Source organism: Rosa chinensis, chromosome 1, assembly GCF_002994745.2.
Source record: "Rosa chinensis cultivar Old Blush chromosome 1, RchiOBHm-V2, whole genome shotgun sequence".
Taxonomy (NCBI): Eukaryota; Viridiplantae; Streptophyta; class Magnoliopsida; order Rosales; family Rosaceae; genus Rosa; species Rosa chinensis.
This window is the reverse complement of record NC_037088.1, coordinates 66,261,900-66,273,695: the sequence shown is the minus strand read 5'-3', so window position 1 is coordinate 66,273,695 and position 11,796 is coordinate 66,261,900. Positions and strand designations below refer to the sequence as shown.

Genomic DNA, 11,796 nt, shown 5'->3' with positions numbered 1-11,796 from the left:
TGTTCATTTTAGCTCAATGATGTTAAATGCTATACAAATTAAGAATTTACCTTTCTCCTCTAAAGTCTAAACTAATAATGCAGTGTAGTCAACTTCAAAGTTTGGCTCTGTCACTTGGATCTTGTGGTCGCCTCCGCTTTGTAGTTGTGCCCTTAAATTTGAAATGTTTGGCGTCGGTGGCCCGTGATGGTTGGAACTTGGAAGAAGTAGCTCCAGCATTAAACTGTATACAAGTAGAACAGTGACTCTCAATAGGAGAAAAAAATGGTGTACATTTTACATATTCACAACATGGATCCTTCATTTCACTACCATCAACAAAAATGATGTATAACGCTCGCAAGTCGTGAGAGAAATAGTGTATGCACAGGTTAGGTTAAGTGTAGGTTTTTTTTTAGACGTTTTAGACTCCGGCAACTTAAAACATGGCAAACCATTGTCCCAGTAGTTAGAGGTGTATCTAGCTACAATGGAGCAATGGAGGTGTAACTTGCCCCGGAAGAGCTATCGCGGCCTATGCCACACAAACTGGAATGTAATTTAGAAATTCACCTTAATTCACCTTCACTTCCTTGCTCACAAAATGAAGGACTGAGAATCAAGTCATGTTATAATCAACTCCTATTCTGATGAGCAGTTATGATTTTTTTGCCCGTGAAATATGACCTGTTGGAAAATTATAATTCCAATATTGTAAAAGTCATGGATTCGATTCTCACTAGCATATGTAAAGATGAGGTGAGCTAAGGATTAAAAAAAAAAAAAAAAAAAAACAACAACAACAACAGCTCATCTGATGAGGAAACCCACCTGTCGGAGAATACAAATCGTTGCACATAAAAGTTGGCAAAACTTTGTGAATGATATGATCAAACTTTTTGTTTTTGTCATTATGTTCTAGGGTCAAACCAAGTGCCTTGTTTGTTTGGTCTTTAGGCCTCTCCGATAAATGAAAGTTTGGGGAAAGATGAACCCCATCGAAGACCAAAGAGAATGGCCAGCTGTGGAATATCAATTCATAATGTCATGGTGTAGTCCACTCATGTTGAAAGTGATTTTGTATCATGCATCCATTTTTGTGCCTCCAAACACCAAATGCTCACATGGCTCATCCCAAGAGGATGTTCCATATCCAATTTGATCTTTTCCTGGTTCATTGAGTTTGGTTGCCAAGCATTGAATTAGATCTGCCACCCCCAACTCAAACCAGAATAGCATTTCTTTGGATTTGTCCTTGAAATGAAGTTTTAGGTTAGAGCCGTATACTCGCATCCAAAAACAAAAATCGACTTTGGAAGGTACTACCGGAGCTTAATCAGGTAACATGGAAGGCCAAACACATGCTCAGTCACAATCAGGTAGGTAATGTAGCACATCTCAGATTCACTCCGAAAAAAAATTCACTCCAAGTCCCTTCTCATTTACTGCTTTTGAAATCGTTTTCACCTGTTGCAGAAAGAGAAGCACTAAATCTGAAATTTCAAAGATCAAAAGCAGAAACCACGATTGGGAAGCTTGAGAGAGCATTAGCATAAATTAAAGAAGAGAATCAGGGACAAGTGTACAATCAAAGTATGTATTATGTATTACTGTCTGATTATTATTCCTCGATTCCAAGTACTACTACTACAGAATGAACGGGGATGTATGAAAGCTAAAAAAAGGGCAAACAAAATTAAAAGAGGAATTATTTAGGTGGTAGATACAAGATTCATCATCAGACAACAGAAATAAGAAACCTGCAAGCCATTAGAGATGGATAAAGAGCATATGGACAAAGGCATTATGCCTTGTATTCAGAATGTAGTCTTTTTAGTAAAGCTCATCAAGGTGTTGATCCATGATTGATGACACAGATTCGAGAAATGAAGCTTCACTTGTTCCTGGGAGTTGAGCTTCTTTTGCTTCTTGAATGATATGTTCAATAACAGATTCTCTCTTCAAAGTCTCCCTACACATGATGCTTCCGATGGCAAAGGGAGTGAGTCCTCTCTTTGCAGCTTTCTTTAGAAGCAAGGTGGCAATGCGGAGAGTGCGGGCACATTCAGGTGGTAGGTTCCATCCATGAAACTTCAAAAGTTCAATATCTTGTTCGGCATCTAATGATTTGATGTAGTTAAGAATGGCAGAGGAATAAGGTTGCTGAGCTTGAGGCCAATAAAGCCAATCAAATGTGCAATCTTCAAACTGCATTTACATACTGAGGTACAAGAGAGGTCATTCCTTAGCCCCAAAGTTTCAAATCTTTAAAATTCAAATGGTAAAAAAGAGGTCATGTGTACTGTGAAGTGTAATGAATGAAACAAATTTCAAACTCTAGTAAAGCATCAATAGGAGAAGAAGACTTACATTCTCAGGCAAACAATACCCATGATCAATGGGAATAAGCACAATCTCACTGTCTTTACTCTCTCTACTAATCAGTATGTTTCCGGCATGCCTGTCTGCATTTGCCAACCTCATGTCCAGCACAGAAATTTTATGTACCTCCTGCACTGGAAAAGAGCGAGGACCAATATCTTCACAACTTCCATTGTTTTTCATGTACATCTGAAGCGATCCAATCTTCATGTCCTTAGCAGCAGAATCATAACCTTCTGGATGATTAAATCCTTTGTGCAAGCACTTGACCATAACTGTGGGTGGCACCCCGGCAAAGCCCTTCTCCTCACTATAAAATGTACGAGGCCCAGTCCTTGGATGATCCAAAATGTATGCTGCAACTTCCCTCAATGCCCCTTCTCCAACCCTTGTACCCTTCTTCAAACCTTCACCATCCGCTGACAAGGGCAATCCCCGAGGGTTATTCATTGCCATCGGTTCCTCATCTATTGGCTTAAAAACAGAAACATACTTCAGACCAGAAGAGTCTTGCATGAAATAAGCTCCACCAGATCCCTCTGAAGAGCGAACTGGCTCACAGCCTCTCTCTAGCCCGTCCAAAGTAGAGTAAATCAGCTTTTTAACCCCTAATGAAAATTCAATCTTAGGATTTACAATTAGAGGTTCCAAAACGAGTTCTCTTCCAATTGCTTTCCTCCCTAAAACTTGACATCCCACAACTTCTCTGGCTAAAGCAGGCTTCTTCTCATTCGAATTTAAAGCCTCAATTGACACTACAAAATCCTTTTCTATAGGTTTAGCTCTAACCTTAGCAGATTTCCGGACCAGCAAATGAATAACAGCATCGTTACTTCTGCATATTTCATTAATGAGTCTCTGATCTTCAAGCTCTTGACCATCACATACGAGTTCCTCATCTTTGAGATCAACAGACCCTTTCCCTTTCTTAGCAATCTGCTGCTTCACATAACCAACATTTCTACTCCTCTCAACATGCAACTCAAACTCATTGCCACACACAGTCCTAACAGTAATAGCCTGGAGATCCGAAAGCCTAAGTACCAAGTGCAATAGGTTCCCATCAGTTACCCCATAGTCCCTTACCCGAGAATTGTTCCTAGCCAATTCCCTACCTTCAAAAACCAGCTTCTGTTTCTTCACAAAAAACCCTTTCGAGGCCTGGATTCTCAGTTTTACCGAGGCAATGGAATCTGACTCAGTCACACACATCGGAATCACAGACCCACCAACACTGAGGTATATCATAATGGAGTTACCCGATGACAGCCCATATCCACCGGCGAAATTGCAAGGGAAGTTCAAAGATTCTTCATATACGGGACTAAGAGCTACACTGGCAATAGACATTGTATTGGTCCTCTAAATTTAACACACTTGTAACTCAAATCCTGTCACAACTGTGAACTCTCAATCCCAAACCTACTCACACATTTAAACTCATATTCCCTCCAACTAATCAATGGGGCTAAACCAAAAAAAGCGCCAAGCCCCCACACCAATAAAAGCCGATGCTATATAACAATCTTCTTTCTCTTCTTCTTCTTCAAACTATATGTTCCTGTCAGCATTAAACGAAATAACCTCCCCAGCTACCTCGACCCTACAAATTCAAAAAATTTCCAATCAGATCGTTTCATCCCTGGATTGTTATATCTATATCCCAGAAATCCATCCCTTCTTTTTTTTTTCATTGTCTTATATATACTTTACCAAGAATAAATAAATAAACAAAATTATATCTACATATCTAACACATGCATCTAAGATCATCCTTCAGAAACCAGAGTACCAACAAAGAACCGGAGTAAACCGATAACAGTAATTTTGAAAGAAAAATTTATCCAAACAAATTAATCAGAGCCATTAAATCTGGAAATGATACAAGATGAATGAAGAAACAAGAACATGCATGGTTACCTCAAGAATCCGAAAATGTGAGCAGAGAAATTCAGACGACGCTGCGATCAAACAAGGTACCATAAATCCCATTCGTCAATCGTCATATTCCGATGGCTTTGTGTTCATACAAATTTTCAGGATGTTTTTTTTTTTTTTTTGTTTAATTTTTGAATACTGAGAGAGAATGTTGGAGAGAAACAGAGGAGTGAAAAGGAGAGCAGTGAGAGAATGTGAGGGAGTGTGAAGGGTGTATTTATATTTTATAGGGTTGGGACACGTAATCGTGTGACGGAATTTTGGGATTTGACGTGGGACGGAATTTTCGGGGTCGGGGGTGAGTAACGTGGTTGAATTTGTAACGGACGTTACGATTTGGGTGGGGATTTAGGAAATATTTTTAATTTTTAATTCAACCCCTCCCAGATTTCAATTCAACCCCTCTTGGTGTTTGGTTTGAGGGAAAAGAAAATTGGAGGAGATGGGTGAACAAGTTATGGGGAAGGTTGTGAGGGGGGTTTAAGTACACTAGTGTAAATTGAGTGATCAGATATATGGTCAGATAATGAAGTTTGGACATGAGTGTGATGTTTATGTTACTAGCTCAGTTATTAGTGTGTACTGTAAATTGAGAGGTGTGGAATTTGCTCGGAGAGTGTTTGATGAAAGTTTGGATAGGAATGTGGTGTGTTGGACTAGTCTTGTTAGTGGGTATTGTGGCAATGGGACAATGGGTTGGTTGATAGTTGATGATGCCCGTGACCTGTTCGATAAAATGCCTGAGAGAAATTATGTGTCTTACAGTGCAATGGTTTCGGGTTATGTTCGGAATGCTTGTTTCAACAAAGCTATTGATTTGTTTCTTGATTTCAAGCGTCGTCGTGCGAATGTGAGGTTGAAAGAGTCTCTTTTGGTTAGTGTTCTTAATGCCTGTGCTTCTGTGGGTGCATTCGAGGAAGGGAAGTGGATTCAGATGTATTTGGATGACCATGGTTTTGAGTATGGACTTGAGCTCGGTACGGCAGGAATAGATTTTTACGCAAAATGTGGATTCATTAAAGATGCTAAAGAGATATTTGATAAGATGCCGCGTAAAGATGTAACTACTTGGAGTGCTATGATCATGGGATATGCTACTAATGGTGAGAATGATACAGGGCCTGAACTTTTTGCTGAAATGGAAAAGAAGGGACCTAAACCAAATGCTGTGACATTTGTTGGAGTTCTCACTGCATGTAATCACAAAACTCTGGTAAATGAAGCATGGCGAGTATTGGGACGTATGAGTAAAATTTATAGCATTGCTCCAGATATTGAGCACTATGGGTGCATGGTTGATCTCTTGGCCTGTGCTGGGCGAGTGAAAGAGGCAGAGATATTGATAAGAAGTATGGCAATGGAACCAGACGGAGCTATATGGGGTCTTTACTTAACGGGTGTCTGATACATGGCCATTTTGAGTTAGCCGGTAAGGTTGGGAAGCTTCTCATTCAATTAGAGCCTCAACATAGTGGAAGGTATGTTCTTTTAGCGAACATGTATGCCAAAATGGAAAACTGGGAGGATGTGTTGAGGCTAAGGAAAATGATGAAGGATAGAGAGGTAGTTTCAATTTCTGCTTGGAGTTTCATCGAGATTGATGGTGTTGTGCATAAATTCTTAGCCAATGATAAGTCTCATTCTCATTCAAGAAGTATATACCAAACATTAAGTCAACTGAGGAAGGAACTCGAAAGTTTTTCCAATGCCAATGATTCTTTGCTATTGTAAACCAAGTGGAATCGGAAAGGTCAATCCAAAGCAAGCATGTCATCGCGGACTGCTTCTTATTCAATCACTATGTCCGTGGATTCTTCTGCTAATGGTAAACCTTTGTGTTTCTTTCTCTTCTATTTTCTTTTGTAATATCTGTACCTAGCACTAACATAGACGTTACTTTTTCCTCCTGTATAACAATCTGATTGGGGTTTGTATTCATACATGTATCTAGATCCTGGCGGAAGTAAGTTATTGCAAAGGAAACAGATAAGTGGACATCCTGTGCTATTGTGTGTCCTCGAGTCATAAGCTTCTCCAAGGGACTGAGAATTATATAAAGCTTCATCAGATTGTGGATGAAACTGTCAAGAAGCTTCAAGCTGAAGTATTTGGCTTACCTGTTAATATGCGCAGGGTTATATTTTGGCACTGTAAGGCTCGAAAAATGAATTATCCTCCTGCACACCAATTTGCATAGTCCTACCAGTGAAGATAAAAGTTTCTTGTCAAATTATCCCCCAATTTTATATGATTTTCCAATACCTATGATTCCATGAAAAGCCAATTGTATATGTGAGTCATATGTTCTCATATTTAATTCAAGGGCAATATTTACACCGTCAATCACTTTAGTTATTTTGTTAATTTTTTTCATTAAAAAAAATTATTTACCACAATATTAATAATATTTTCATCAAGCTAATCATGAAAAATTGAGAAATATCAAATATGTATTAGAATGATTGGGAGAAATGATTAAAGTAAGAAAAAATACTTCTTGGATGATTAAAGTGATTGATAGTGTAATAGTTGAGTGATTAAAATGATATATTTGAAACTTGAGTAATCAAAATGTCGAATGAGTTATAGTTGAGTGACCATTTGTAGAATTCTCTCTAATAATGTAATGTATAATATATATATATATATATATATATTTTTTTTTTTGAGAAAACTCGGATATAATAACTTGGGAACATGACAACGTGCACAACACATCAAACACGCCAATAAAACGTTGCCACGTGAAAAAGACTTTGAAGCCCCAAAAACCAGCTGAAGAAATGAGAATAAACCACTATTGTTCTAGCTAGACATCCACTGAATTCTACGAGGAAGAATAAACCCTGAGCTCTTATTATCTTTGTACAGTAACTTAAATTTGAACAACAGAAGTAAGATTTTAATTCGAACAGAAAAACGAGAGAACTGAAAGAGATGAACAAATTTCTCAAGCCACTGGTGTCCGCCAAGGCCCCAAAAAGAAGAGAAGATTACAACAACAAAGGTATAAGCACATGGTTTTCAGTTTTCACAGGTTTCTTTCTATGAATTCCCAAATTCTTTCTTCCATATAAACCCGATCACTAAGCTGCCGTGGCATGTGCCGTTCATCCGGGAAAATTAACAGTTCGTAAGTCTTCCTAGCTGCAATAAGTGCATTGACAAGCCTGGCAGTGTGTCTAAAATGCACATTTTCATCAATCATTCCGTGCACGAGTAACAATTTTCCTTTCATCTTGTGCACATGGTGCATCAATGAGCTATACTTGTAACTCTCTTCATTCTCAGAAGGAAGTCCCATATATTTCTCAGTATAGAATGTGTCATACCCATCCCACGCTGTAACGGGGGCACCGGACACTGCACATCGGAACACATCAGGATACCTGGCCAAAGTCATCGCTGAAAGATACCCACCATAGCTCCAACCATACAATCCAATGTGACCTGCTTCTGCTAGCCCTTTGTCTATAAGCCACTGGGCCCCAGTCAGTTGATCGTCAGCATCAACACGACCAGCATTGTGTTTTAAAGAGCCTTCAAACTTCAGTCCACGTCGAGCAGTTCCTCTGTTATCCAACTGTAAGCAAGGAAACAGTCAAAACATTGCCTTAAATCTATACCTAATATTCCAGAATAGTATTTCTCCAATTGGCTCCCAATGCAAATTGTTTTCCAAAATCTCCCTCTTCAAAGTTATGAGATTACACTGAAGTTCAGATAACTATTTTCATCATATTTTAAACCCCTTTCAAGCTATCAACCTGTCCTTACAACATTAGTGTACATTTCAACTTCCAAATCCTTTATAAAACATGCAAGTGCTTGGATTTTAAAAGGGGGATTTTCTTCATATGCAATTATAAGTTCTATTCTGAGACTACTAGTACATTATAAAAGTATTAGACTAAGAACTGGGAAAAACATAGAAAACCCATGGAATGTGCATGAAAGAAAACTGACCTTCCATACTAAGATGCCTTTGCTTCTTAGAAACTGTGCTCTCATGTCAACTGTACTTATCCAAGAATCAGAAATAAGCTGGACGCATGGTCCACCATACACGTAGATCATCGTTTTATAAGGTGGAGGTCCAAATTTTGCTGCATCAGGCTTGTATATAGCCCCATACAACGTTGACCCATCATTAGCCTGTAAATGAACCAACTCTGGTGGCTCAAGTTGAAGCCTTTTGAATCTTGGAATTGTGAATGGCTGCTCATATAAAGGCATAATGATGCTGCCATTGTGCAAGGAGCAGAGTAAAACCTTGGGAGGAAAATCTAGGGAGTCATGGATATCTACAAAATTCCTCATATGATGATCAAGCACGACAACATGCCTCCCCTTGTTGAGAGTCAACTTCACTGGAGCTTCCAAGGTTTGGCTTCCATCTGTGAATAGTTTAGTACAATAAAGGTGTGATTCTAAAGGCCCATCCAAAGTTCCAGTGAAATAAACAAGACCAGCAGCTTCATTTACACCAGCAATTTGCTCGACCATCCATTCTCCTTCTGTTATAGGACCTAAGCATGTCCCATTGGCATCATGCAGGTAAAGATGTTTGAATCCTGATTTCTCACTTGCCCAGATAAATCCCCCAGAAAATTTGGTTAGTCCTTTGTCTAGAGGCGTAAAACAGTCATGTAAGTTGATCCATTTGCGTTGCTCTTCTACCAATAGAACCTTTCTCTTCCCATTTTTAATGTCAAACTTAAGGATCTTTAGTCTGCTGTGCGACCTGTTCAAAACCTGAGCTATTAGAACATTTCCATGCATCCAATTTACTCTTGCCAGATATTCCTCCTCATTGTCTGGTTGATCTGTACCCCCACAGAGAAGCTCCATCCAAGTAACAGGACCTCCAGCAGAGGAAACTACTCCGAGGCGAACTTTGACATTTGAAGCTCCCACAAAGGGATAAGGGTGATCTTCTTGAGCTTCCAAACCAACAGAACTTTTACCTTGATGCATGATTCTGAAGAGAGGAATCTCAGAGGAATCAACTTCTGTGAATGCAATGAATTTGCTGTCTAGAGACCACCAGTATCCATTCTTGCGGTCCATTTCTTCCTGCAATCAGTAAAATGCTGTAAATGTAAGAATAATTTAACTGAATTCCCTGAAAAATAAATGTAGTATCATTTGATGAGTTTCTCACCTGCGCTATATATTCAGCAAGGCCATGAGTCTGCAATGCAGAAAACACCAGAGCCATATCAACAAGAGTTACAAACACGACAGAAAATCAACTATCTTAATCTACACAAGGTTGAGCTTTTAAAATCAAATGGATAGACATATTACTATTCAAAGCAGACCGCTAGCACATCTTTAGCATAAATTATTTGGTTAGGATAGATGGAACCGTTACATACAATCATGATAGAGATAAAACAATATGTTTATAGAAAGTCTAACGTGTAACGAATACTGATAATCCCAATGACTCAATTAGTACAGACCTACAGTTACTAACTATTAAAGAAGACTTACCAAAACACCTCCTCTCGCACCAGATGTAAGCTGTTTTGATTCATTGTACAACAAATTTAGAACATGCAACTCGCTGTCTTTTACATAACCAAGCATTGTACCATCTGGGGACAGATGGGGATCAATAATTGGTGAAGACGGTGTGCTTGGAATCTTGAGCTCCGGTTCTGAACAGGAAAGATCCTGGAAATAAATCTGTCCATAAAGAGAACACCATATCATTTCAAGTTCATGTATGTGCAAACAAAAAAACATTCAATCATTCTAAGGGATCGAGTTACAAACCCCAGCTGGCAATGGCACCATGATTGCTTTCCTAACCGAGCTTGTCTTCACCCACTCATACCTTGTCACTCCCAACCCGCGCTCCCTCAACCTCTCCCTCCTCAACTTCTCCTCCGCCGATATATTGCTCTCATCAAGCCCCCCATCCGGAGGACTGAAACACAGCTCTTCCACACAACTCTTGAGGTCAAATTTAAACACCTTCCTATTCAAACTCTGATCAGGACTAAACAGATACGTCACAATGCTATCATCACCGCTAAAACTAATCGATGCAGGAGCAACACATCCAGGCAGAGGCTGCTGCACAATCTCCTCAATAGGAAACACAATACAGTCATCCAGTTTCTGTGAAAAATTAGCGTCCGTGGCCGGCATTTCGCAACTTAACTTCAATTTCTTCTTCTTATTGTTCTCATCAGCTGATTGCATTACAAATAAAACTCCTATTGCTTTGAACAATTCACACTACACCAATCCAACCTAGCCGAAAACAAACAAACACTCGATTAACAACGCATATAACCGGTTCCGTGATTGCGAAAAGTTCAACAAACAACTGAATCCCTAACCTGTACTAGTAGGTCATAGAAAAAACATATGAATCCGAGTGAGTCGAAATTGAAAAGCATTACCAGGTGAGAAATCAATCCTTTTCGGATCTTTTATCAGAGTATAATCCACTGGATCGAATCAAACGTACTGCAACAAAAACCAGAACAAAAATTACATCAAATCAATCGCAATCAAGAAACGTACAAGAGAAGGAAAAAAGATGAGTGGAGTCGGTTTGGGAGGTGAACCTGGAAAAGAGGTGAAAATGATCGGCCATGAAAGCTCAGAGAGGAATCGGATTCTTCAGAATCAGTGTGAATCAAAATCTCGCTTAATTTTTGATTTTGACTATCTCTTCTTCTTCTTCTACCTGTTTTGTACTTTTGTTTGTTGGCTTCTACTAATCATCATCAATCATATACTTATTTTTTTTTTTTTATGGTTTTAATCGTAATAATTAGGAACAGATCTAATCGCGTGTGGTACACGCGCCGTGACTTTTTTTTGTTCCCTAATTTTTTTTATTTTTTAATCACGTCGAGAAAAACAATTTTGTTTTTCAATAATTAAAGTTCGAATACACGTAGTTGTATTGATATTGGCTTGATCATGATTTTAATGTTTGGTGATAGAAAGAAAGTGACGATGTGTATTCTGAAATTGTTTATCCGCATGCGTGTTGGGTACAGATTGGTTCACACTGAAAATCGTACTGTTGTTTAACTTTTATAAAGTAGATAGATAATAACGTGTGTTACCTGAATTACTAATGGTTGATTACCTTTTATCTTACTTAGAGACTAAAAGTGGATTGCACTGTTGCTTGAACCCTAAGTGGCAAATTGGTTAGAAAAGTAAGATCAAACACACAACACTTTGTGACATATACTTAGAAACATGACCATGTGGTGTCTTTTCTTCTTGGTCTAGCAACAACTACACTTTGTGACATAACCATAAGTAGTAATATGAACACTCAATCATGTGATGTCTGTTCTTTTTGGTTTAGCAACAACTAGGTATACTCGCTTGATCATGATCTTAACGTTTGTGTAATGAGGAAATAAAAAAGTAAGAGCATCTCCAACAGAATACTTATTTCAAAAAAAATTTGAAATTTAACTAGTTTTAGGCTAAGTTTGATCTACAACAGACTAG

General features: G+C 38.6%; 2 protein-coding genes and 1 pseudogene across 4 annotated transcripts; 1 reads left to right on the top strand and 2 right to left on the bottom strand.

Annotated features, from left to right (window-relative positions):
- Window positions 1–1,560: 1,560 nt before the first annotated feature.
- LOC112183308 (phosphatidylinositol 4-kinase gamma 3) lies at window positions 1,561–4,499 on the bottom strand. Of its 2 annotated transcripts, none has more exons than XM_024321652.2 (3): window positions 4,282–4,495; window positions 2,350–3,964; window positions 1,561–2,187 (listed from the first exon to the last, which is right to left on the bottom strand). In XM_024321652.2, exons 2-3 carry the CDS (start codon window positions 3,709–3,711, stop codon window positions 1,813–1,815), a joined length of 1,737 nt encoding a protein of 578 aa, XP_024177420.1. In that variant the 5' UTR covers window positions 3,712–3,964; window positions 4,282–4,495; the 3' UTR covers window positions 1,561–1,812. The 2 variants fall into 2 exon arrangements, with proteins under 2 accessions (XP_024177420.1, XP_040368436.1); XM_040512502.1 differs by having other exon boundaries at window positions 2,060–2,200; window positions 4,282–4,499.
- On the top strand, window positions 4,254–6,615 carry LOC112172553 (annotated as a pseudogene).
- A 509-nt stretch (window positions 6,616–7,124) lies between these two features.
- Window positions 7,125–11,039, bottom strand: LOC112183299 (dipeptidyl aminopeptidase 4). 2 transcript variants are annotated; one of them, XM_040512501.1, is made up of 7 exons: window positions 10,887–11,039; window positions 10,656–10,785; window positions 10,084–10,566; window positions 9,799–9,993; window positions 9,464–9,493; window positions 8,266–9,375; window positions 7,125–7,882 (listed from the first exon to the last, which is right to left on the bottom strand). In XM_040512501.1, the coding sequence occupies exons 3-7, from the start codon at window positions 10,513–10,515 to the stop codon at window positions 7,331–7,333; spliced, it is 2,319 nt and encodes a 772-aa protein (XP_040368435.1). In that variant the 5' UTR covers window positions 10,516–10,566; window positions 10,656–10,785; window positions 10,887–11,039; the 3' UTR covers window positions 7,125–7,330. The 2 variants fall into 2 exon arrangements, with proteins under 2 accessions (XP_040368435.1, XP_024177410.1); XM_024321642.2 differs by having other exon boundaries at window positions 10,719–10,785.
- Window positions 11,040–11,796: the final 757 nt, after the last annotated feature.

Bases quoted from the DNA above. Each gene is read 5' to 3' on its own strand.
- LOC112183308 (XM_024321652.2), bottom strand. From the start codon at position 3,711: ATGTCTATTGCCAGTGTAGCTCTTAGTCCCGTATATGAAGAATCTTTG. The intron at 2,188-2,349 runs GTAAGTCTTCTT...ATGTAAATGCAG, and splicing joins GGTATTGTTTGCCTGAGAAT to TTTGAAGATTGCACATTTGA.
- LOC112183299 (XM_040512501.1), bottom strand. From the start codon at position 10,515: ATGCAATCAGCTGATGAGAACAATAAGAAGAAGAAATTGAAGTTAAGT. The intron at 9,994-10,083 runs GTTTGTAACTCG...CTTTATGGACAG, and splicing joins TGGTGCCATTGCCAGCTGGG to ATTTATTTCCAGGATCTTTC. The intron at 9,494-9,798 runs GTAAGTCTTCTT...TCTGCATTGCAG, and splicing joins GTGCGAGAGGAGGTGTTTTG to ACTCATGGCCTTGCTGAATA.